This window comes from Clavelina lepadiformis, chromosome 5 (genome assembly GCF_947623445.1).
Source record: "Clavelina lepadiformis chromosome 5, kaClaLepa1.1, whole genome shotgun sequence".
In the NCBI taxonomy this organism is placed as follows: domain Eukaryota; kingdom Metazoa; phylum Chordata; class Ascidiacea; order Aplousobranchia; family Clavelinidae; genus Clavelina; species Clavelina lepadiformis.
In genome coordinates, this window is record NC_135244.1 from 4,336,641 (window position 1) to 4,361,732 (window position 25,092).

At 37.0% G+C, this 25,092-nt stretch overlaps 2 protein-coding genes across 7 annotated transcripts; both read right to left on the minus strand.

Moving 5' to 3' along the window:
- Positions 1-418: 418 nt before the first annotated feature.
- LOC143461098 (protein neuralized-like) lies at positions 419-5,635 on the minus strand. 2 transcript variants are annotated; one of them, XM_076958871.1, is made up of 11 exons: positions 4,978-5,635; positions 4,633-4,766; positions 4,451-4,531; positions 4,135-4,306; positions 3,267-3,429; positions 2,983-3,166; positions 2,323-2,757; positions 2,016-2,150; positions 1,638-1,793; positions 1,169-1,370; positions 419-946 (listed from the first exon to the last, which is right to left on the minus strand). In XM_076958871.1, the coding sequence occupies exons 2-11, from the start codon at positions 4,679-4,681 to the stop codon at positions 829-831; spliced, it is 1,695 nt and encodes a 564-aa protein (XP_076814986.1). In that variant the 5' UTR covers positions 4,682-4,766; positions 4,978-5,635; the 3' UTR covers positions 419-828. The 2 variants fall into 2 exon arrangements, with proteins under 2 accessions (XP_076814986.1, XP_076814988.1); XM_076958873.1 differs by having other exon boundaries at positions 4,451-4,555; positions 4,633-5,635.
- Positions 5,636-7,217: 1,582 nt separating this feature from the next.
- On the minus strand, positions 7,218-23,038 carry LOC143459036 (uncharacterized). 5 transcript variants are annotated; one of them, XM_076955993.1, is made up of 19 exons: positions 20,908-23,038; positions 18,160-18,220; positions 17,710-17,796; positions 17,345-17,434; positions 15,824-16,726; positions 14,487-14,551; positions 14,109-14,295; positions 13,819-13,941; positions 13,662-13,735; positions 13,444-13,590; positions 12,742-12,888; positions 12,327-12,423; positions 11,943-12,097; positions 11,493-11,586; positions 10,621-10,797; positions 9,714-9,914; positions 9,254-9,421; positions 8,913-9,065; positions 7,218-8,711 (listed from the first exon to the last, which is right to left on the minus strand). In XM_076955993.1, exons 1-19 carry the CDS (start codon positions 20,994-20,996, stop codon positions 7,959-7,961), a joined length of 3,771 nt encoding a protein of 1,256 aa, XP_076812108.1. In that variant the 5' UTR covers positions 20,997-23,038; the 3' UTR covers positions 7,218-7,958. The 5 variants fall into 5 exon arrangements, with proteins under 5 accessions (XP_076812108.1, XP_076812107.1, XP_076812111.1 ...); XM_076955992.1 differs by having other exon boundaries at positions 15,824-16,729; XM_076955996.1 differs by lacking the exon at positions 18,160-18,220 and having other exon boundaries at positions 15,824-16,729; positions 17,089-17,434; positions 20,908-21,057.
- Positions 23,039-25,092: the final 2,054 nt, after the last annotated feature.

Below are 25,092 nucleotides of genomic sequence, written 5' to 3' on the forward strand. Positions count from 1 at the left end.
AAGCTCTTAGGTCTTGCATTAGGTGAAGGAAATTTTCAAATTATAGCTTTGTTGATGCGGGTAAGTTAACAATTCCGATCGCAAAACTCACATTATAACACAACTTAGGAAGCGTTTTTTTGAAATTACAACATAAATCTACTGTTGCAACGCTTTGGTAGCCTATAATATTTTACAACCTTCAATAAGGGGATACATAGGTTAAAAAGGTTGATGGTGAAAAATGACCTAGGCCTATTGTAGCTTTGGTGATAATACGTTATCTTTTAACACAAATTTCAAGATCCATTTTTTAGATACCTGCATCTACACAGTTGTGATATTTTATCTTAATATTTTCAAATGTTAATTTTTCCCACCAACATCGCCTATAGCTGCAGTATCTCAGTTCTCAGTCACGGATAACAGACAAAACGAATTCAGCTCTTTCATCATTTACTTGTTTTACAGTGTTTTGAAAAATTGAAATCATTGCAGAAATGTTTTGCGCAATGAACAAACAGCGTCTGCCGCTATTCAGCCGTCACGTCATTCGTTGTTATTGCTTCTAGCATCGTGATGAGTCCACAAATCGTCAACCTGATCAGGAGTCACTTGAAGTCGCTCATTTCATCAAATCCTTGGTGAAGAAATCTACAGCTCGCAACAACCCGTTTTCGGAATTCATATTTACGACGTCTGCTTCATCGGGTTTAAAAGAAGTGACGGTTATGCGTGTTGTCATTTTGACGTCTAAAGGACTATTTCAACGGTTTCTCGACCTTTCCTTGACCAGTTTGTGAACAAGTTTTGCAGCAAGATTTTTCTTGAATAACGTTGCGCTCCGCATCAAGTTGGCTCGTTTTCTTCATCTACGCTTACTTCCGGGCTCTTATTCACATACTTCCGCCGTAAGATTCTCACAACGTCATTTACTGGGCCCCCGCAAACGGGGCAAACGATGAACCTGCCGAAAAATAACGTTATTAAACATCACAGTCTGGCTATAGAGTTCTTTAACTAATCACTAATATTTGCAAAATTAATCAATGTGATAATAATAAAAATATAATAAAATATCGCACGCTTGTATATAGGATCAGTTTCTTGCAAGAGAGCAATTCACAGCCTGTCTATAAAACAAGTCCAAAGTTTTTATCATGCAACGTTATAACGCCACCATGCTGACCTTAGCTGCTGCTTCACCATACACGTGATGGCGCACCAATGACAAAGAGTAGTGTGACCGCACGGCTGAATGGTGCAGTCACGTGACCTGTCTTTTTTGAAGCACATCAGACATTCTTTTTCGGTCTCGTCTTCTTGAATGTTGTCGAAGGCGAATCTGCCGACGTTGGTGGTGTCGCTCGGATCGTGACACGTAATGCGGCCTGTAAAGTCGCACGAAAATATCTCATGAAAAAAATTTATATCTTGGCTAATATCGACTTTTACATGTTTACCGTATAAGCTGTAGGCCTGAGACACACTTCTTAAACATGATGATTGTAAATCAGTTGTACTTATACTTAATTAGGCCTATTAGGCAAGTTAAAATTACTTCCATACATCATAGCCATTCAGGAAAACTTTTATTCAGATCTACGTGATTTGGATAATTATAGGATCCAGTCAAAGCCCTAATTAAAGTTACTCACCCATTAGTTTAATCATTGTTGTACTCCCGTATATGTCAAAAATAAGCCATATTGGATCTTTGACCGGAACGTCCGAGAAGAGCATTTCCTGAGGATTGCCATTCTTGCTGTAGGTGATTTGCCCATTTCCATCCAGCACGAATCCAAGTTGATCACCTAGAAAGTAATTGGCATTTTGATAAGTTTTTTCAACATTTCAGTCAGAATATCAATATTTCATTTCTGTAATTCTGATATACGACTAACTTATAAGTTAACGTGGTGGACGTGTCGGTTGACACCGTCCTCCGTAAAATTCAGTGATACAATATTCAAAGCGTAGTATAAAGTGCTACACTTGACGACCAAGTGTAGAGACATCACTCGACATGTTTTTACCTTCTTCCGTTTCAATATCACGTGATATGCGCCAGTATTGTGCCGGTTTGACGGTGAGCAGCTCAGCGTTGTCCGGAAGTTCGGACGATTTCATCGTGGCTGGGTTCATATTGGTCGCTCCTACACCTAACCCACCTGTAAAAAATGTCACCGCTTAATTGACCTGAAAGTGAAACTTGATTTTAAATCTTATCAACTGCGCTCACTCAAGCTATTCTATAGTAAGCCTGAAAAAGCGTACAGTCGTTAAGAAGATTAGAGTCTATTTAATACTGTAAAGATTTAAACCGCTTACAAAGTTTCTCACCAGCATAATTTGACTCGACTTTTAAAATTTCCAAGAAAGTCATGTCAAAACGTCTCAGCGGTTTGCGAGTGAAACTGAGAGAATTCCAGAAGGAGTCGAACCTCTTCGCAGTCGTTTGACGCAAATCCAGTTTCACGTTCTTTCCTCGCGTCTCGTGAAACATGACGTAATCTCCTCTTGCTCTTCCGCCGCTCTGCAGCTTTCCTCGTTTTCCCGGACTCATCCCAGATCCTAAATCTTCCTCCTCTTCATCCTCGTCTTCAACATGGCCCAGGATAGCTGCTCCAAGCTCCGCAGCTTCATCATCGACAATCGCAATTTCCTCCACTTTCCCGTAAAGGTCCAGCATCGGCCAAAGTGAGATCTTCGTCTCGAGTCCGGTGAGAAAAGTTCCTTTTCCTTCGTTGTTGATCATGTAACTCACACTTCCGTCCTCTGTACAATAAAAATTGAAACAAGTTCTTCTTTTGGCCGTTCCCTTTCAATGTGGGCTATATTAGTTACTCTGTTTTAGTAAAATGACAAAACTGCGTGCAAACAATCAAACATGATAATAATTGGTTAAGTATTTATGGAAAAGCGTTTAGTCCAAGCTATAAAACGTCACCGTTGATTCAACCAATCAATCTAATACTGCATAGTAAGAATTTACGCTGATACCTTTGCACATAAAGGAGAAGATGTTGTATTTTGTTGCATATTTTTCTGCTATCGGAACTGCCCAGAACCTTGACCGTCTTCTGAGATCGGGAACCGCATAACGAGGAAGAGATTTCGGATCACATCTGGTGGGGTTGTGTGGCGTGAAGCCAAGTCGAACGCAACCGCGCCAGTCTGTCCGAACCTGTGATGCACATCAGTTTAAAGTTAGGAGATGTGCCTCAAATGACTGTTATGACGAAATATAAGTTGATGGCACGTATTGCAGGTTACGCACAGATTACCTTGTTAAATCTAAGGTGCACGGTCTCGCCGAATTTGACCGGGCGATGGCCAAACACTATACCATTGCAAAAACTCTGGGTCTTTCTACTAGCAACTTGTCGATCATTGGACAAGACGACGTTGGAACCGTGAGCGGGATGGAAACGAAGGATGTCGTAAAGTCTGAAACCAATAAAATACAAACATACAAAAATATTTGAAAATAATTGGCCCAAAAAATACGAAACCTTCCATTTGCTTTGGGTATAGAGTGGAAAGAAAACAATCACAAAACACTGCAACCTCAGCAGTGTCCTGCTCCCGTTATGCAAAATGTTTCCCTTTAAAGTCCTGTTTTTTTTTTTATTTCATTTATTTGAAAGCATTATTATACTTTATCAAAAAAAGAGCAGTGGGTCTATCAGTATTACTAAGGTGACAAGACTGTGTTTCTCACCAGAGAAAATTTCGAAGCTAGTTCGGGCTGCATACAATTACAAACGCTTTTTATAATATTAATTATAAGAATTGGAAATGACTTTGAAAAGGAATTGATCAAATGTAGCACAATATTTCTATCTCTGCTTCTCATTGATTAACTAATCCTCGATTGAAAGCTGAAACCACAAAACGCATTATGTGACGTCACACTTGTATCTGATCTTGTCAAAATGGACGTCAAGCTTGCAACACATTTTTGGCGATGACTACCAAACTATACTCAAAAAATCTTAAAAATATCTTTAGTTAATTACGTTTTTTGAAAATAGATAAACTTGCGCAGTAGTGTACAATGTACATGCACTATACAGACAGGGTAAGCCTAATCTTTACCAGTATTTTAAAAAGCGAAGACACTTAAAAAAGTATAAATATGAAGTCGCTCACCTGAACGTCGTGCTTAGTGTTGGTGACGTCACAGTGGTCATGCATGAGCGCCTGGAGGTGGAGGACTTCGACTTTGAGGAGCGGTATGAGTAAACTGAAGCGATGTCTGAGACCGACGACTTGAGATAAAATCCCTGCCTTGTGTGCAGCGTGGGACGACACTTCTTGGCATCTGTGATCGACATCTTATAAATTTTAATTGAAAACTGAAAGCAAAATTTTAATTCTCAAAAGTTACTAACAAGTTATAACCAATACAATAAAAATATTTATCCAACCGAATACCGACAAAGTGATCAAAAAATGTTTCTTTTACCTTTGACAAGCTGATGAATGTTCCAGCCTGCCACATATTCCAGTCTCTTATGTTTTGGCTGATGTAAACGACGTTCTTTTTCTGGAGCAGTCATTTTTTACAACACTTTTTAAATTTCATAAAAGCGCCCGAAAATGGCTTTAGTAGAATTTGAACCCAGGAATTTACGTTGCAAAACTCACCAATAATGTCTTCTTGCTGGTCAATAAATTCAAGCCGTACCTGCTTCATTGTTAATCATTGAAAGTTTCTTGATCGATGATTAACTGAAGGGATTCTCAGTGTTCCGTAGATTTTAATCACATTAGATTTTAATCTACAAAGAAAATTAACCACCAATAGACTGGCATAGAAGTGTCTTGTCAAATACCGAGGAAGTTTATTTCACAACTTAAAATCGAAGATGCCCTTTCGAGCTTTAAAGTTAACATCAAAATAGATTTTGTAGTAGACTTTCTGCGTTATTGTGCTGTACGTAATTTTATAGGAGAAATCCTCCAAATGTACGAACCAATTGCTCTACCGACCTCAAGACGACGCCTTGCGGTAACCACGATGTTTCAACACATTTCAATTACTTTATGTATCAAACTCGCCCTGAACTAAACCATTTTCAGACAAGCCTGGAACTTGCCGCATGCGTTTTCACGTCTACAAATTGGCCGTTGCCTCATCAGGTTGTCACTCCTAACTTGGCAGTGACGCTTATGCTTCGCTTCTTGCTGGAAAAATATTTTCCAAATGGTTGCTACGACCTCTTACGCGAGATTAACCCCATCCGCAAACGGTGTATTTGGTCCATTCAGCGATCTTAGACTTCAAGCTTATCCAAATATTGAACCTTCTCTGCTATAAATACTAGAACCCGTTTGAGCTTATTTCATTGTTCATTGGAACCTTGAACGAAAGCGAATTTTGCGGTAAAAAATAAAAAGCCCAACACTTCTTAGTTGTTTGTTTAACGTGATAAAATGCTCTGAAGCTGACAATATTTTGAAACTTTCCCGCGTCTATAATTGATATCCAGTTTGAACAAAGCAAATATTATAAAGGCGCTGTAGTTGCTTTGGCCGTATTAACCCTCAAAATGTTTGCTAACTTATACAAAATCACTCGCCTAGCCCCACACGTAGATTTAGAAAATTACCTATAGACCTATTTTATAAATGACATCAGTTTTGAAACAATAAAAAAAATGATTAATACTTACGATTACTCTGTCATCTACAAAAGCCTATACAGCGTACTCAATATAGTTTTTCCCAACTGTTCACACGCTTTGGCTTTCGAAACACGAGCCCAAGATGTCGCGGTAATCAAAACTGGGAGCTTTGTCTGGCATTTAATTATTGTTTGGGGTCACCAAAAATTAATTGTTTGTGCAACACATGAATAAAAACACAATGATCCAATGTTTAATATCTAGCTCTCTCATTGTGGAGGTCGCGTTACCTGGCTTTGTAAATAAAGAAACAGTAGCAGATGTTATTTTGAAAACGCGTCTTTCCCTCCCTATTCATATACTACAAGCCTTTAAAAAAGCGACCCTTTGTCGTGAACCCTATCTTTGGCATGCGGCTGTATCGTCATTTCAAAATTTCCCTTTTAATGAAACTTTATAGCCCGGATACATTTCTCGGTGACAAAATTTTAAAGTAAAGATATGCCGCTGATGTCTTCTTGTATAGATCGCGTGTAAATTCGATCCGAGTGCAAGAAATACGCTTTATTGCTTAAGCAGGTTGGCTCATAGATGACTAATTCACCCAATGTTGTGACTTGGTATATTTTCAAACCATTCTCACCCCAAAGTATAGGAATTCAACCTTTTAATCACAGAACGATTCCGTGGTTGTTATGACGTAGGCCATGCACACAAATAACTTTATACACTTTAACTTTTTTGGCGCCGTTTGGAGAGAGCAGACAGCCCTTGACAAAAGATTATCGGGACAATGACTTTACAATGGCTAAAGGGGTTAACGGAGTAGTTCGTATATAAACTGTTTGGGTTGACTTGACTTCTATTTTGCTTGCGGTACCCATGGCACCTAAGCCGTTGTGGCGTGTTTGTGAGTTATAGCCAGGGTTGCCATACCGTCCTTATTTCTAAGATTTGTCTTTATTTTAAAGGTCCGTGTCTTAGAAAATATGTTTGTCCTTTTTCCTACGAAATGTCCTTATTTTCACTTTCGTCCTTATTTTTAGGGCGGAGGTGGGCACTTTTGTCACCTGTACGATACCATTTTGTACCAAAGAGATACCAAAATTATGAACATGCAGATAGGGTCTTGTTTTTTTTTTTAGGAACATTGGTTGCTTTCTCTTGTTGTGCACTGTTTAAGGTGGTATTCCTCGTTCGTTTTCTAGTCGTCCTTATTTTTGAGTTGAGACTGATGGCAACCCTGGCTATAGCGTTGGTTTCATGCTAAACCAATGGTGTCCAAAGTCTAGACAACATATACGTACCGATATACCAGGTGTTATCAGAAAGTGGCAAATTATTGTGAAACTAGTCCAGCAAAGGCATAAACACTCAAGCTGTCTACGTTAATTAATTGAATCTATATGACGTGCATGCTGGGCAATATCAATATCCACGCTCCTTGAGCCCCTAAAAGTCGGTGCTGCTGCTGTGATTGATATTTAAGAAGATTTAAGACAAGAGACCCAGCTGAGGTTTTTGCAGAAGCTGCAACTTGGTAAAAACTCAAACAGCAGGGTTGGTTGAAAGCGATACCCTTGACATGGCAAGACTTCAAAAAAATATTAGAAAAACGTTTAATAAATACGACTGCGCGGTTAACGCGTTGCTCTAGAAAAATCGAAAGTGCCCCACGACAACTGCGGCGATGGCAAAAAGGAATATGACAATAGGAAAGAATAGGAAAAAAATTAACAACAGTTATGAAAATCGACAGCCCTGATCAAGAAAAAGCAAAACATGAACACGACAGCTTAAATACATCTAACATGTATACATATATCTGTGAGTGTGCTAAGCTACGATGAAGCGTTCTCTTCAAAAGCAAGATAGCGCAATAACGATAAAGTGTATCACATAAATGTAGGGAGCAACCTTTCGAACGAGAGGCACCTTGTTAATGTAACAGCGCATCGTAAAAAAATTCTGTACCACAAGAAACGGTGGAAATACACCAGATAATTTCTGCTAAAAAATCATTCTACTCAAGATATTACTGCTAGAAACATTGGCTCAAAATAACTTTTTCATAATTAATGGCTTTAGATTAAAAATAAAAATGACGGTCACTACTAACGGCAAAATCTGAACTATTGGTTCCTAAATGTAACACTTGTAAAAACTGCGGCAGCCGGCAAAAAATTAAATTAAATGCTTTACAAAAAATGTTTGTTTGAAAAACAAGCTGAAATACTCACCGACAACCAAAATAAAAATAACGCAAGAAAAATATACATTAAGGGAAATTCGAATTCCTTAAATTTAAATGCTAAAAACAATTCTCTCTGGAATCGGTTTGCTCCATCAAATTCGTATTGTGACCTTATCCGAATCGACAAGCGTATGATAGTGGTCGTTCGGTGACTTAAGTGCGACATTATCGAGGTCGTTATCAGCGTCTAGTGGTCCACAAACTTGTGTAACTCTGTCACTACAGGTCGCTATATCGCAGGCCGTAGAAAAGTTGTCACCGCCTTCATTTCCTACACTTAAGACGCACTGGGTAAAACCGACCTCACCACTCTCCGGAATGACGTTATCTTCAAGTTCTATGAGCTCAGCTTCAAAAGTTACTTTAATAGAATTAACCGGCTTGTCCATCATCACGTTAGCATAGTCTGCCTCCTCCACTGCAGTCAGGTCAAGGGGAGCATTGACCTTAGCAAATGTCTTCCTGCCATCGACACTTGCATCATCAAGAATGACGTCAATGTTGCCCTGGCTACCCTTTGCGAGTACCTCAACTTCCATCTGGGTTTCGCCACAATTTAAGATGGGGGAACCCCCGCTGATGCCATCGGTCACGAGACGGTCATTGCCGAGTCCTGAACAAAGTGGCTGCTCGGTGACGTCACAACAGGGTGAAATGACGTCATGAAGTTCGAGCGGATCGTTTTTGTTGACCAATGGCGACACGGGATTTAGTATATTGGATTTCGCCTCCTCTTCGATGTTACCTTCTTCAGCACTGACTTCATCGTCTGTATCACCTACGTCATCTTCTTCGACAATCTCCTCGTCGACACGAGCCGCGCGTAGGTATTTGAACATTCCTTGCTGATATTAAAACATAGGTAAGAAGTTACAATCATTACGCGGGTGTCCAGTGGTAAATAGAGGAAATCTCGGAAAATGATAATTAGCTTTAGCGAAACAGGTTGTTATGCATGGATGTATGCGCAGTTGCATTACGTTTTATTATGTAGCCGTGGATATTTTGAAATTGACCAACAATGTTTCATAGACGCTCTTGCTTACCAAGTCGGCGCATGTCATCTGGTCGGCTTGTAGCTTCATACGAACCGTGACGAAGTTTATAAATCCCTTTGCCTCCGAACAATAAAGGCATCCATTTTCCTTTATCCTTATGTTGAAAGACTTGAGAGAGTCCATAATAGAATCGAGATCGTCCTGAATGAAAATAAAAGTTTTTTTACATAAAAGTGCGGCCAAGAAAGGAAATTAAAATGTCAACGAAGGTGAAACAAAAAACCTTGCAAATACGATTCAACTTAAAACCGAACGTCGGTTGTTAATATGAAATGATCTCCGATGTCAATTTAAAGCAAGAGCCAGTAACGCTTAATGCCACAGCGCACCTTATGTTGCCGCTGAAGCCTCTCGTTGCCGACGCAGATCTGGAGCAGGAGAACACACAAACAAAGATGATGATAAACGGATATGCTCGTAGGCTCGCTGCCATGACGATGCTCCAGGAAAAGCTGGACGTTGGGAAGAGTGAGGTCTGACGCAAGAGCAGCCGAAAGCTGGAACAGAACGACTGGCAGGTAAGATTTGCTGTGATTCACAGTGGTCTGCAGATTACTGCTCACAAAGTGGTTACGTCACCGCGCAATGTTATTTGAAGCAGGTACAGGTAAAAAGAACACGCAGATATTAATATTTAATGACTAGGGTTTGATTAGGTTGACGCTGCTGTACTGTTTCACAAGAGTGTTAACTACCGTGATGTGAAAAGAATTTATAAAAAAATCGGTGAATCAATTGCAAGCGAAGGACGTTCGTTGTCAAATTACGACACATTAAAATTGCAGCAACCTCTAAATCGTGTTTGTCGTCTCTCGGCTCTTTCAAATCGTCCAATGGGAGTCGTTTGATAAACGTGTGAAGCAACGATTGGGCGACACAACGACGAAGCTGATTTGACCGCTCGCTGTTGGTTGGAAGCAATGACGTCATTGTATAGAGAACGGTAAAATCTTTGACTTGGCCTAATAAAGCCTTTGTTATTGAAAGCCTCTGTAAAAAAATACGACACGAAACTTTTATTTATGAATATCCAAAGAAATTACTTACCCAGACCAAATACAAAAACAATTAGTCAAGATATGTTGATAAAGAGACTGTAGTAGCATAAAGCATACGTTACACAATACGATATTGAACCAAGAACAGCAAGGTTGTCGAATCGCAGTTTGAAAGACTTATTTCCGGTTCAGATTTGGCCAAATTTTATTTCACCGTCTCTACTTCGATTCTGGTGCTTATGGATGCGCGTATATTTTCCGTTCCCGGTGTGGGTTCAACAAACTTACACACGTATGGTCTGCTCCGGGTGCAAATGACCTATTGCATCCAGGATTATTCTTTTTAACTGCTTTTGCCCAAGTCGCATTACTTTACCAAAACTAATTTGTCAGCTGTGACTATTTATTTAAATTCATTGAAGTTTTACATAGAAAATAGGGAAGTGGACAAGTGGCATTGTGATAACCAGAAACACGGTTTCTAGTATTTTTAGTGAAATTACGGGTGAGACCAGTGGCCACAGTCGAGAAAGGTTCGTTTTTTCTTCGCCTTTCAGGTTTCAATGTTTCAGGTTCGGTTTGGGTTCAGAAAATGTTCACATATTTAATTCAAGTTCGGTTTCTCAAAAACATCTGCTAAAACCGGTTTAAAGATTTGGGTGCGGTTCTGGTTCGACACTCAGGTACTGAAAACTCACCGCGTCCTGCCAATTTCTAATCACCGCTAAAGTGGCCTCCAGAGATTTCAACACGATTGGCGGCAGGTAGGGGCAACTACTGGAACACAGCAGCAGGAGGCAACACAGGACCGTGTGACATGCGAGATCTTCGTCATCAAACGAATCCGCTCTTGTCTCCAGTGCTGACGTAAAAGCCTGGGCAATAAAACTGCGTGTATAGGCTGGTGGTGGTAGTTTGATTCCTAATCATAGTATCATGGTCCATGTATTTATTGTATATAGGACTTGTCAATAGATAATTATAATGCGATGAACCGGTCTTCCCGCCCTCTAACAACAATTGGCGCTAGTCTTTGGGAAATTGCACAAAACTTTGGTTGAAGTTATTCTCAAATGCAAATGACACCTCCTATTTCGCGACAAGATGTTGCATTTCAAGATCATTTAACAATATAAGATCGAAGTTATACCGTACGATCACGATGGATATTACTATAATGCAAACATAAGTGGTCCTAAACCAACTTACAGACCTTGGAACTCAAACACAAATGACAAAACTAGCAAATAAACAGTAAATTTTTTAACGATATTAAATCCAATCTACAAACCAAGTCAGTTTCGTTATGATTCCAATTTTTTGGGAAATTTTTTGTTACGTAAAAGTTTTTGTTTTTTCATTTCGAGTTTTCAACACAGCGATGTTCGTTGTTTACTAACTCAGTGGCATACAAGTAGGGTGTCATTTCATGTAACTTCACCAAAGCAAGATACAATCTTTCGAAGGCATTTTAATTAAAGGCATTTAATGAAAGCAAACGACTAACTAACATATCTGTGCATCTTTGTTGAACTAAGTTAGATGCTAACCGAGATGGAAATAAACTCACCCGCAAAATAAATGGGAGTGTAGCGAGAAAAGACGACAGTCTTGACTTGCCTCTTCCACAACGTTTGCACGAGCGTTTTGTTTTGGGAGGCGACCTGCGTGGAATGTGACGTCAGATAATCGGGTAAATTGCAAGCCAATAAGAAACTTATAATAAACACGGAAAAAGCTGAAATGCGTGAAAGTAAGCACTGATATAATATAATACGTAGTCGTGATTGCTTCCGAAACGTCCTTTATGAAGGAGCATTTTAAACACAGTCGTAACTTATAACACAACAAAACCACGAATCACGATTTAAAAATACTAAATAGTAATAAAATCTATTTCTGCCTCTTTTCTATGTCCACAAAGACTAGTGAAAGAGATATACAACATAAACTCGGTCATTAACGAGACGGTGAAATTCGGATATTGTTTGACGCTAACAACGTGAGCAGATAAACTTACTGTGTAGGTCTTTGGAAACGCTTTCGTAGACCGAGATTGAGAAAGGCGTCGTAAAATGGCCGGTAACCAAGATTTGTACTGGTTTTCGTGATAAGGTAAGTTAGAGTTTGCTCGGCATGATCCAAAATCTCACGATCGCAATGGCTTGACATAACCTTAAAACAGTAACAAAGAAACAAGCGGTCAGCAGGTTAACTGTTAAAGCCTGCAATCGCTGTGTCTAATGATGGGCTACGGTTTCGAAGAAGAAGACAGCGACTTGTGCCTTGCACCCTTAATTTGTGTACTGCTGGCCAGATAAAGGGCTGTAAATGCGTACGACGCAAAACTACAATATAACAACAGGAAATAGTTGTAGATAAATGCATTATTTCATCAACACACTTCTAGTATCCAGGATATGACGTTTTCGCGAGAATTGCACGGGGACCAAGCGTCTTTTTTCCGACGTACGTGACAGAGCTTGGATGCGAGGCTTAACCTGCAATACAACGTACAGGCTGAGTGAGTTCACATTTGCTGCAAATGCTTCACACGTTTTAATTCAAGTCAGAACAAAGTATGATACTGATTTAAAACAACTCATATTCCATTCCAAATTCCAGTCAGACTGAATGAGTAAGTTTAACACGTAAAATAATTACTATGTTTCAGGCAAATGTCAAGTTTTTGATTAGATACAGTGTGCCACGACCACCAGCGTATTTTGATGACATTCTGACCATTCCGGTTTCATGAAATTTGCTACCAAACTACGAAGTTACAGACACACAGTATTAACACAAACGTTGGACCAAACCTGGCTATAGCTGGCGACAACTGGATTGGACAGGATTCCTCCACAAAGTGAGCACAATACAAGGAGTGGAGTCCCTTGTTGGAAAAGATGTTGAGAGTTTTATGCTCATCAGGTAAACTTAAACATGCATCAGTGAAACTGAGCAGGCTGTAAGATAAAAGTATTCCTGTATAGTGTTTCAATACAACATGACGTCATTAGTCGACAAAGATGATGGATTAAACACCGAATTGGATAGTTTAATTCGCTGACAACACAAGGAGCTTGTGACAATTTCTGAATTTTCATTTTTTACGGTTGCTTGGAAATTAGGGTTGAGTCGATACAAACCCTAGCCAGAATATATTCCCTGAGTGGAAGATTCAGGCAAACATGAACACTAACACCAGCGTCCGGCAAACATTACCTATAACTTTATGGTAGTTCTTTAAAACTGATGATGGATTTTGGTGACATAGCTTAAATCAGGAAAGCATCCGATTAAATCATGGTCATTTACCTAACAATTACTAGTTATAGAAAACTGTTGCAAATTGTTTATCGGTGCCATCATATAACAGGACAAGTTGGACAACTTATTGCAGAAATTTTATTGTTTGTTGCTGTTACAATCACATTCGTGTGAACCTATTTGTTATTTCAGTTCACTATTGCCAGGATAATTTTCCTCGTCATATAATCCCAGTAAAAAATCTTTCTTACTCATTAATCTTCTTTTCATCAAATTCATCGTCTTGATCCTCAACATCCACATCGACATCTTCATCACTGCTGACGTTGAGATAGCGAGAGAATCCTCCCTTCTTCACGTCGGCCAGCAACTTCTCTTCCATTGATCTCCAGTTTTCACTAGAAAAAGGAATTGACAGAGTTCACAATAAATAATAATTAATAAATCGTCAACATTACAACAAACTCACTTCTTTTTCCTTTCTCTAACCATCTTATTTAGAGTGAAAGTGAGCTTAGGACACTTGTTTCGTGATTCACTATCCTGTCGTACAATTTGCAAACACTAAATTTAAGAAGAAATAATGCCCATCACAACTCTATAAGGGTCATATGTTTTTGCAATACCGTGCCACATTCATCTGATAAATCTTCGTCTAATTTTCTGTCAAAGTTGTTTGGTTCCCTCTTCAAATTCTTGCTTGATCGAGGAGTCAATGGAATTGATTTTTCTTGGCAACAGTTCAACTTCTAGAACAGAAATATGCGACCATTGATGCATAACCACCAAAACGAAACTCTTGTAATTAAGGAGACAATAATGTCACACGATCTATTCATAGAGAATATCACCAAACGATTTTAACTACCAGTATAATATTTGAAAAAAATTCGTTAAACTACTGCCTTAGACATACATCTAAAACTACAGACACACTGGAGTTGGAACCCTGTGAGCAATCCAACATTCCAAAAGGGTTTTCTTTTTGTATCATGGTCACAGCAGGGCTGCAAGGTAAGTCATCACAACTGATATGAGATGAAAACAAAGTTGCAGAAGCAACTTCTTCACTAGATTGTAGGGTTGAATCTTCGCTGTGCAATCTGTTAAAATACCTAAAAGGTTGACATGATGTCGCGTGAGAGGTTTCAGATTCAGTTCCTCTTAAGAAGAGCTTCAGCTAAAACTCAGAAATTTCTCAGAAGCACCAGCAAACAACGAAAGATAGTGAACAAGATATGCAGGGAAAAGCTTGTTCAACCTGTTACTGACATTGCTGAAATAAAATTCTAACCTTTTATCAAATGAAGAAAGCGACTGCCGGCCATCACTAGTAGTCATAGGATTTTCATCAACTTTCTATAATTGAAAACAAATTGATACCAAATTACATTTAAGAAATCGTAACGTAATCATTAAATTACGTCGTAAACTACTTAACGCACCCAGGTTACCATTGTTCCCAAGGCATCAACAAACAATGAAGGTGAGAGATTGCAACTGCTATACAAGCTACGCATGTTTTCTGTTCACTGTGTTGGCACTGCACCATTGCCACCTACCGCCATGCGTCATTGGCGCTTAGACGCTTTACAAATGCGATACGTGGCCAATACATGTATAATTAAATTTTTTCTTAATGTACTGTATTTCTTAAATTTAAGTCAAAAAATATCGCAGACGCTATTTAAAATGTAATTAGTTGTAGCTGCATAAAATTGAGTTGAACTTATCACAAAAGATCAGCCAACATTTTTCACTGCCACTGTTTACCGAAAAATAATTGTGCGTTCCAAGCTATTTCTCGCTGTTTCTTGATAACATAACGTAACTAAATCTAACTTCAATCAAACCCTAAATAAGTAGAATCAACTTTTCGCGTGGCCATTCTCCTAAACGTCTAATTTTAGCAACGCGAATAAAAATCCCGAAAAGAAAATCTCGCGGCGCATATCTATGTATTGTTACGTAATAAATAAAAATCGTAACAATATTATTTACAGCCAAATGCACGCATTTTAGAGAGAAAAAACAAATCTTTTGTTGCGTAATTAACCGAAAACTCTTTCCTGCATACACTTGATTTGCAGAAATATTTTGTCAAAACCCTGAATTGTGCGTTGTGCCACTTGCTGAATTCGTTGTTTTGACTATCAACTAATTACTAAATACGTGGTCCTGATCCTACCCTGCCAAACCAACGACGATAGTTTTATTATCTTATTATGAATGGAAACGTCGATGCGCCGTCAAATTGCACAGGAAAATATGCAGCAACCACGGGTGTGAAACATTACGTCGTTGTAAGAACGTAACCTATTGAAACGGGCGGGCGAAACTTGTTTGTTTCCAAACATGCTTGAATGATGAAACGACGATTTCGTTAGCTTACCATTTTATAGGGTTTGGTTATTTTAAAAAATTTACTGAAGTTTACCTACACGCGAAAACCAACATGTGTGACGTCATCGAGTATTAACCAATATTTGATCGAATCCGAGTATTGAAAACATGTCAATACTCCGCCACGTAATTGAACTCGGATTCGACTCGGCCCATCCCTAATTTTTTCACAAATAGACTACTGCAAGCAACTGACTTAGAAAACAACCAAAGAATAAGGGTTGTCACCTCTGTAAGAGGAATGTCTTTTGTGGCTAATGAATTAGACAGAGGTTCTTGAGAGTACGAAGGAGAATGGTTCACGCCATTAAATACTGGAAAATCAACATCTTTGTCTTCTTCAGGTTGAGTGACGAAAGAATCTAAATCTTTTAAGAAGCATTGTAACGGATCATCTTCAATTTCATTCTTATTTACAATGGGAATGTTCTCATCAGTGGTAGCTGCAAGTTGTTCTTTTAATGAAAAATTATTCAGGTCCACTGTCAATTCTTTGTCCGACTTGACATCTTTGGAAGTTGTTTTTACAAAATTTTCTTCCTTTATTTCGTCTTTTACCGAGATGATACCTAGATCCTCTTCATATGATGAATCAATGATGATTACATCTGTCGTGGACTTGGAATTTTGAGAAGTTAATAAATGTGTATCTTGGCTCTTGGTGTCAGCAGACACTTTCTTCAGGGACGTTAAATCATCTGGTGTATCGACTGTCGTGGGAGACTCAGTTTTTCTTCGTTTTGGTTCAAAAAATGACGCTATAGAGATGCCAGATTCTTTACGTTTGAATCCACTTTTGGGTGATTTTGTATTGCAGGTTGGAGAAGATTTGTGTTTCACAGCATTAAAGTTGTTGTGGGATTTAGTTTGGGATGGGCTTTTTGTAAGACAATTTTGAAAGTCACATGGAAATAAATCAGCCCAAACGTTTCGTTCACGCTCCATAGTATTCAGTTGATCATTACATTTAGGGGAAGATAAAGTTGACTTTAAGTTCAACTTAGACGGACTTAAAAGATTACGTCCGTTGAATGTTCTCTGTTGCTTGTTTTCACTTCTAGACGATGAGAGAGATTTCTGTGGTGGCATCTTGGCTGCATGTTCAGTCAGAACAGTAGATGAATTAGATTTCTTCTAAATACAAAACATAAATAACATTACATTGAGAACAAAATAACATATATACATATGTTAAATGTCAAGTGGAAACCTACTAAAACTGAAATTTCGAATATATGCCTTGGCTGATCTCATTAAATCCAAATAGTAAAATGCACGTAAGCAAATAATGACAACTCAAAGCTGATTAACTCACAATTTTGGTTTACTTTAAGTGTTTTGTGGTCCCGGCCTTTTCGCAAGGAGCTTAAATTAAAGTTTTAGTAGCATATGGTACTTGTTAAGAAAATGGAATCAAATTAATTATAAAGGTCACAAATGAAACAAAAAGCTGTTTACTGATCGTAAAAAAGGAATGTTATGATATATAATACCTAGACCTGTATTCCTGAGCATTTGCCAGTTGCCACCAATTTTACAAACTTTGGAAGAATCGAAACAATTTACCTGATCCTTCCAAATGCAACGTAACATGTTTCCACTGTGGATATTTTTTTCCAACAAATCGTTACAATCATGAATAACATACTTGCTAAATACTTGCCGCAATTATCAACATATATATATAACATTATCTCTTAGCTATATAAATATTAGCTATACAGGTAAAGCAATGTAAGCTGTTACAACCTCGCAAGTCTCTTCATCACTGTCAGATAAAACTATCACAATATTGGGTGTGAGAGCGTTTGCTTTATTGTAACTTCTGTCTTGCAATTTCTGTAATTTAATAAAAAGTCCAAGCAATGCGACTTTAACAAAACAATCATTGAAACAACCATAAAATATGGTTAAATATTCATGTTAAATATGGTAATGTTAAATATTCATGTTCTCAACACAAAACGAAATAAGCTTCAAACATATTGCATCATTGTGCCATTTGTGCGCAATGTTTACCAGGAGTAAACACATATATGTGTCTGTCTCCTGTCATAAAAATATTTAATTAAGAACGCTTTCAAGTAAACATAAACGAAATATGATATGGGTACCTTGTTAAAACTTAAACGTTTGAATGGTGATTTAAGATTTTTGCCAGGTGAAGAATTCCCGTTACAATCTTTCAGTGTGAATGGCACCTTTAGGCAAACACATATATATACATTAACGTTTGCCAAATTAGATAGTTGTTAACACAACTTTTAATTTTGCAATTAATCCTGTTATTTGGCAAATCTATTTGAGGTAGAATCATGCCACACCTAGAACTTACTCTAACATATAAATATGTGAAGACACAAAATCTAACAAAGTTTGTTAGTTTGATAAAGTGCACAGCACTCAATTATTGGACCAAAACTTTTTCTTAATTTCACAACTAATAATTATAATTAATCCAAGCAATGAAGCAACTAGACTTATTATATATTATACAGTAGTCAGTGGGCTACAATATATAACAAAGAAAATCAATACACTTGTTTTAAACTATTAGGTACTACCTTATTTTGGAATTGGTTAGATGATGGCTTGCTAGCGAAGTATTTAGTTATAACATTATTTCTAAAAAATAAAAGTTATTGTTACAGGCATGACACAAAAACCAATTGGAACAAAAATGTACTTAGTCAAGAAATTCTACTTAACACTGACAACACATCAAAACAGATTAAAAAAGTGACTACAATTAATGCTCATCACATATCAGGATTATTGGTAGCAGTTTACTAAACTAATCCTCACTGATTTGCAGCAACCTTATAACTAAACTCAATGTACTGGTGAAACGACATATGAAAAAAAACACTATGTAAACCTTAGTAATATTCATAAACTATAAAACAGGTTACCAGTATACCAAGTTACTTGAAGCTTTTATTTTATGCAGTGTATTAGGCCTATATATAATCAGAGGAAAAATTGTTAAACAAAAACCGAAAAAAGTTGCATTAATTCCTTAATGCCCAATAAATCGGTGCAAATGCTACATGCAATACAGCAGCCCCAACCACGTATACTTGCATCAGAACAAAATCTTTACCTGAAGTCCACAGGCAGACGTTATAATTAGTTTATGTCCAACAACTATACCATCAAAAGGATTATAATCATTTACTGAGGCCAATCATCCCACACCTGTTGCTGCCCAACAACTACTCCAACTAACTATACCAAGTAGGCTACGACAGTATATTTCAAAATACAATACCAAAGAATAATATATATGGATCTACTGCTCAATGCTGGATAGCTCAATGACACTTTTCTGAACCAATTGAACCTATCAATAAACACTGGCAAATCTATAAAGTGATAATACCATTAATGCTAAAATGTCCTGAACAGCTAAATGACAAGGTACATAAATAAACGCTCTTCAAAACCACAATTTCTCAAGCTTGTTTACAAACATGCCAAGTCATACACACACCATTCCCTATCTCTAATAAGAAAAAGGTTCTTTGGCGGATAAACCTATTGTTTCCTTTTTGAGACACGTCAGCTTTAACAGCTATTTACCCAGAACTAGGTACATACCATAATGCAACAGCCACATAGCACTAAATGCACCATTAACCAAGGTTGAAAAGATAGGGGCAGCCATTTAAAAGAAAAACAAGAAAACAAAGTTATAAAGCAAAAATGAAACATGTATACTGTATATACAGAAATTAATTTGGCATACTGCGATAAGAGTTTATAGATTTGGTTTAAGTAGTTATAGATTTGGTGTTGTTTTTATAAAACTTTAGGTTTTGCTTTTGAGATTTGAGCTTGGCATTATTCCTACAGTTATTCATTTATCCATTATTCATTTGGCAATGCATTTACTGCAAATCTAGCTTTCTAGAGCTTACTTGTTGATAAGATTAATTTGGTAGAAATATTAGATAGATATGTATCTACTTACTCTTCTGCATACCAAACAAAATACACTCAAAAGCTTACTACACACACCAAATGAATCGAATAAAAGCAAAACTATATACCTGTTACGATCACAGTTTTACTTTTAAAACATTTTTTTTATTTTCATTAGTTTTGACATTCACTAGAGTGCAAACCACGATGTATACTTTGCTGATACTAGCTTTAGCAAACTTTACATTAGACAGCAGAATGATAGATAAAAAATAGCAAAGTTCTTGGACTTAGCGGACCTGCCATAACTTAAATCAAAGTTGACGAAAACAATAGCAGATTATCGTCTTTAATATGGTAGTTTTGGGGTTTGACACTAGGTTGGATCACACAAAAAATATAGCTTTATTTTAGTTGCTGTTCAGCCAGAAAATGGATACTTTGAGGTGCATATCAAAGTAAGGTGCGTACTGCTTTTGCAAGATTGATTGATTTTTCGCTTTCCGAAAATCCAGATAACCTGCTACACGAACATTTTATGACGAAACAAAGTGGTCCAGATTAACGAGGTCTGACTGTATATAACTCAGGCCTAAGACATACTATTAAACATAACAGTGGACGCGCATTAGAATGTCATATTATGGTTTAACTTTACAAAGACTTTATAAACACTGTACACAAATTATTATATAATTAATACATTTTAAAATGCACTTTACATACCTCTCAAAAAAATCGAACAATCATGTTTATTCATTTTTATAATTAAAGCTAAAAAATTGCATGGTCGATTGTGTCTGTCGGCAGATTATGGTTAGTTTGCCAGAGTTGGGCATCCAACTTTTTTGAGGGGCACATATTTTTGCAGAACCAGGATGCTCAAAGGCATCCACTAAAAACAGTTAAGGGCATTCACTGATACACAAACTCAAATTAGTTCTGTTGTGCACTTAACTGCGCATTAACAATATCTATGTTTTATCGCCCGCATAATTCGTCCGATTAATACTTGATCTAAACACTAACATCATGCACATATAGATTATACATTGTGATGTCATAATTAAGCAATATACATACATACATATATATATATAAATGACACAATTAGCTGCAAATTTGCATTACTTGCAAGGAATTTATGGCAATATATACTTGCTTAATAACAAAATATATATTATCGAAAATTGAAAAACTCTTTGGAAAACTGGTATCATAATTTACTGACAATCCTTCTATGGTTTAAGGTCAACTTGTTTTAGCACATGCCCCTAATTTTACCCTGGAATATACTGATTGCATAAGCAATACCATGGATTGAGAAATACCTTTATTTTAAAAGTTATGTACATACAGATAATACAGTATATATAATCAATAAATACCCTTTGATAGCAGCAAGATGAGAGTGTTTCCTTGTTTTCGGAGTTGTCTTGCTGGCCGGTATAATAATCCCTTTGTCACAGTCTTTCATTTCATATTAACTACTACATTTGCTGCTGTTGCAAATGAAAAACTAGACATCAAAAATTAGCAATATTAAAGGTGATAGGCTATGCAATGATTTTATCTGCTTGAAATATACTGGACATACTTTCATATTATCACACTTACTACACTTCTCCTGAAAGACAACATAATTTCAAATCACACAATTCTCACTTCTATAAAATTTGTAAAAAAACTCTATAAATTGAGTACAACGATGTCTTTAAACATACAATAAAAAAGAAAGAAGTGATACACATAAACACATTTCAACAAAAAAAAAATAAATAAACTGCATAGACTTGATCACTCGATGACAAATCCAGAAATGCTCATTTTTAGAACTTTTGCCAATTAAAACACTACCAGGCTACAATCATCTAATGCAGGGGTTCTTAACCTTTTTATAGTCGTGGCCCACTTTCGTTTTGAAAATATTCCGTGGCTCACTTTCAAAGTTCTCACTTCCTTAAGGAAAGGGAATTACCACGAGTCTAGACATGTATTGGCAAAGCTATTTGGAGTTTTGGGCGACACAAAATCATATAAATCATTATCACTTAACTCATATAATTTGAATAAACAACAATGCTAATTTGGACGTTACAAAATTTTCACCAATTAAATAAAACTAAAATTTTCACCAACTTTACAAATAGCAATACAATTTTCCAAATAGCTCAAAAGCCCACCTCAAAATGCTCCTGTGGCCCGCCAGTGGGCCATGGCCTACCGATTAAGAACCCATGATCTAATGCAAGGTGCATGATAAAATGAGAATTTTTGGCATCTTTTTCTTCAAGCAATCAATAAGGCCATAAAGAAAAATCCAAAAATGTGCATAATGATTTACATATTAAAATAAACAGACAGTAGGATTATCATTTTAGCATAACGAAGGGACAATGCACCAAAAAACACTTGGCACATGATGTCATGGGTCGTAAAGGCCAAGTGCTGAGTTTACACATACCGTATTGCCAAAGCGTACTAAAATGATTTGTCATATCATAGCCTACTAGAAGGAATATTATATTGTGTGAAATTTTGGGTACTAGTTATGCTGTGATAAATGGTTAGAAAATGATATATAGACCTAGTCCATTGGTAGATTAATTTTTGGTGCTTTTTTAACCTGCCTTTAAAAAAGGTCATTGAATTCTGGTGTCTAGTGCAGAAGGGCACAACCAAATGATGCCACAATTCGAGTAGCTGGAGTCTAGTATATAAATGTATCCTGTGGTTGTGCACTTCCGCACGAGACCCAAATTGTTATTCCCATTTTGTTTCATTGTAAAAAAGCAAGATCACAAAACATCGTCTTTTGGAGAACCCGGTCATGCAAAAAAATTTGGCGTAATGTCGTGATGGTGTGCACTAAAGTTTTTAATGTTCTTTGATTATTATTTATCATAAATCGGAGTTCGAGCAACCAACTTTTCCCGATTTGTTTATTGTACATTGGCATGATGAACATGTCAAACAATCAATCATGCATAATTTGTAATCGCTAGGCTAATAAATCTTGTGATTGTTTGTGCCACGCTTTCCACTAAACCTACAGTATGGACGAAAGCTAGCACTATTTCCACCTCGAGTTCGTCCAGCATGCCAGCAGTTGACATTTAGATGCGCTAGGCTAAGCATAACACTCTTACAATATCTCTCAGAGGTGCAGTTGTCATGTTTTCTTGAACTTGTACGCCTGGCGGCTAGATACAGACTTCAAAATTACACCCTGATTTTTAACATCCTGCACAATGTATTCCAGATAGACCTATCAGTCGAAATGCTTAAGCTAAAACTATGCTTCATGCTTTCCAACTATTATTGCCTATAACCTAGCTACACTGCAGAGTGCAGAGAACGTTATGGCAGTTTTAGCCGAAATTTCGAGTGTGCTGAAATAAAATTCCGGTATGCAGGTGCGCACCAAGCAAGTAGACGACAATCTTAAAGTTAAAAGTATGCTTATTTGCCTACTACATTAAAATATTTGAGCTAAAACAACAGCAATACCAGAATTACAGTAGGCCCGGCCAAGATACCCTCAGAGAAAACAAAATATTTTCCCACAAGATCACGTGACAAACGTTTCTAATAGCAATTCCGCCAAAACTTATTTTAGAAAAAAAAAAACATGTTTCAGGCAAGTAATAGATCAGATCCTTAAAAAATTCCTGCACTGTAAAAATACAAATATTCTTGTAGAAAAAGCAATTTTATTGAATTTATAAGACACAGTTTGGGTTATTGATAGTATGTAGGCCTAGTTACGACTGAGGTTCATGCATAGCAGCATGACGTGTTGTATAAACAAAATCTTAAATCTAACAACAACTAGCAAATTTTAACACGAAAAATGACTTTTTCAGTTTCTTCTCATTGTGATAAGTTCCATCAACGTTCATGCAATCACCGATGATAAAGATTTATCACCCTTGATGAAGAAACAATTAACAAAACATTTAAAATATCCTAAATCGTTTTGGTTGATTCTATTTATTCTAATTTGTTAAAGTTTTTATTTTTTAACTATGTGTGCAATAGCAAACGGCAATACCAAACCGAAAACTAGACAAAACACACTTCGGTGACAACAACAAGCAGAACGTTAAGTTTACTTTTGTTCACAATAAGACAATAAAGGTCAAAAGCGGTTTTCCGCTAAACTAGAGGTGGCTTAATTACCTCTAGCGCCATATTGCTATATTTTGTTTTGACTGTTGATCCTGTATTAGCTAAATAAATGGTCTTAAAAACAAAGCTGTATCCTAAATAGCATTCTGATGAATTTATTGCCGGTCTTTAAAATCATATATCGTATAGAAAAAAGTGCGGTTTTGATTGTGCAACTCTATTTCGCCTAAATAGGCCTACGTATCACTGTTATACTTAAGTTGAAGAGACCCTTTAAGCATGAGAGGGTATCTTTAATTAATTTACCTGTTAAATTATCTGACTCTATTGTTGCGTGGGGTTAGAATACTATAACCTTTTGTCGACCGAAAGGCTTTAGTATTCCTACAACATAAATAGTTCACAAGAAAAGGTTTTTATTATAGGAGATAGGTGCTGTACACTATCTCAGTAATACTTTAATATTTCATCAGTTCTAAAATGTGGACTTTGAGCTTCCACGACTTTTAATCATTTCTATTGAAGTCTACGTTGATGAGATAAATGTTTCCGTAACCTTTGTAGTTTGTGCAGTATTTAGGAAAATACCTATAAATACCAAGCGGTTATTTTTGAAGGTGTTGCATTTTGTACTCTTTTGCCGTGGAATTTGCACCGGTCAGCTCTTTTTGTTGTAAAATAAAAAAATAGGATATAGTTTTGCACTCTGGAACTAGTTGTAGCCTATTTCCTTGCTGTAGTCCTTACTCTAACAACTGAAATATTGTTAGAACGAGATTGCGGAGGTTATCACAGCAGATGCAGAGCTTATCTGTCTTAACTTATGTTATTTTGACTTAATTTACCTGCTGAATTAATTGTCTGACTCTATTGTTGCGTGCGGTTAGAATTCTCTAACCTCTTGTCAGCCGAAAGCTTTTATGTTACAACAGATACAGTTTACCAGAAAAGGTTTTTTTATTGTAGGTACTGTTACACGTTCCGAATATTACGCATAATCAAAAACCTAGTAAAATCACTGCTTAAAACAGGTTTATTGAATTGCAATCACGATGACTAACGTAGTACGATCGTACAACTTTCTGTATCTCTCCGTCTGTCGTTTTCTCGCGTAGAAGTTCGAGCTTATAAAACGTGGAGCGATGTGAGCGGAAATATCCGACAAAAAAGCACGAACATTTCAGAACGTGTGAACGAGAAAAACAATGCGTTGGCAATGGGGATTACATTCAGTTAAAACTGGTGCGTTTTGAAACAACCTGGTAACGTACTAAAAGGAGTTTTCACACGAAGTTATTCAGAGCAAGTTTCCAAATATCAAACGACAATTGAAGTGTTATCAAAAAACAAACTTCAATCAATAACTGGAAAACACTTTTCCAAGACTGATGTGATGGTATTAAAAATTTTCGCCATTTCGTCAGAAAACTGCAGCAAGTGGG

Coding starts and splice junctions, on each gene's coding strand:
- LOC143461098 (XM_076958871.1), bottom strand. CDS start 4,681: ATGAAGCAGGTACGGCTTGAATTTATTGACCAGCAAGAAGACATTATT. Junction 2,151..2,322: donor AGTCGAGTCAAATTATGCTG/GTGAGAAACTTT, acceptor CATTTTTTACAG/GTGGGTTAGGTGTAGGAGCG. Junction 1,794..2,015: donor TGATATTGAAACGGAAGAAG/GTAAAAACATGT, acceptor ATTACTTTCTAG/GTGATCAACTTGGATTCGTG.
- LOC143459036 (XM_076955992.1), bottom strand. CDS start 20,996: ATGAAAGACTGTGACAAAGGGATTATTATACCGGCCAGCAAGACAACT. Junction 13,591..13,661: donor GTTAGAGAAAGGAAAAAGAA/GTGAGTTTGTTG, acceptor TCCTTTTTCTAG/TGAAAACTGGAGATCAATGG. Junction 9,422..9,713: donor ACGACAAACACGATTTAGAG/GTTGCTGCAATT, acceptor GTTCTGTTCCAG/CTTTCGGCTGCTCTTGCGTC.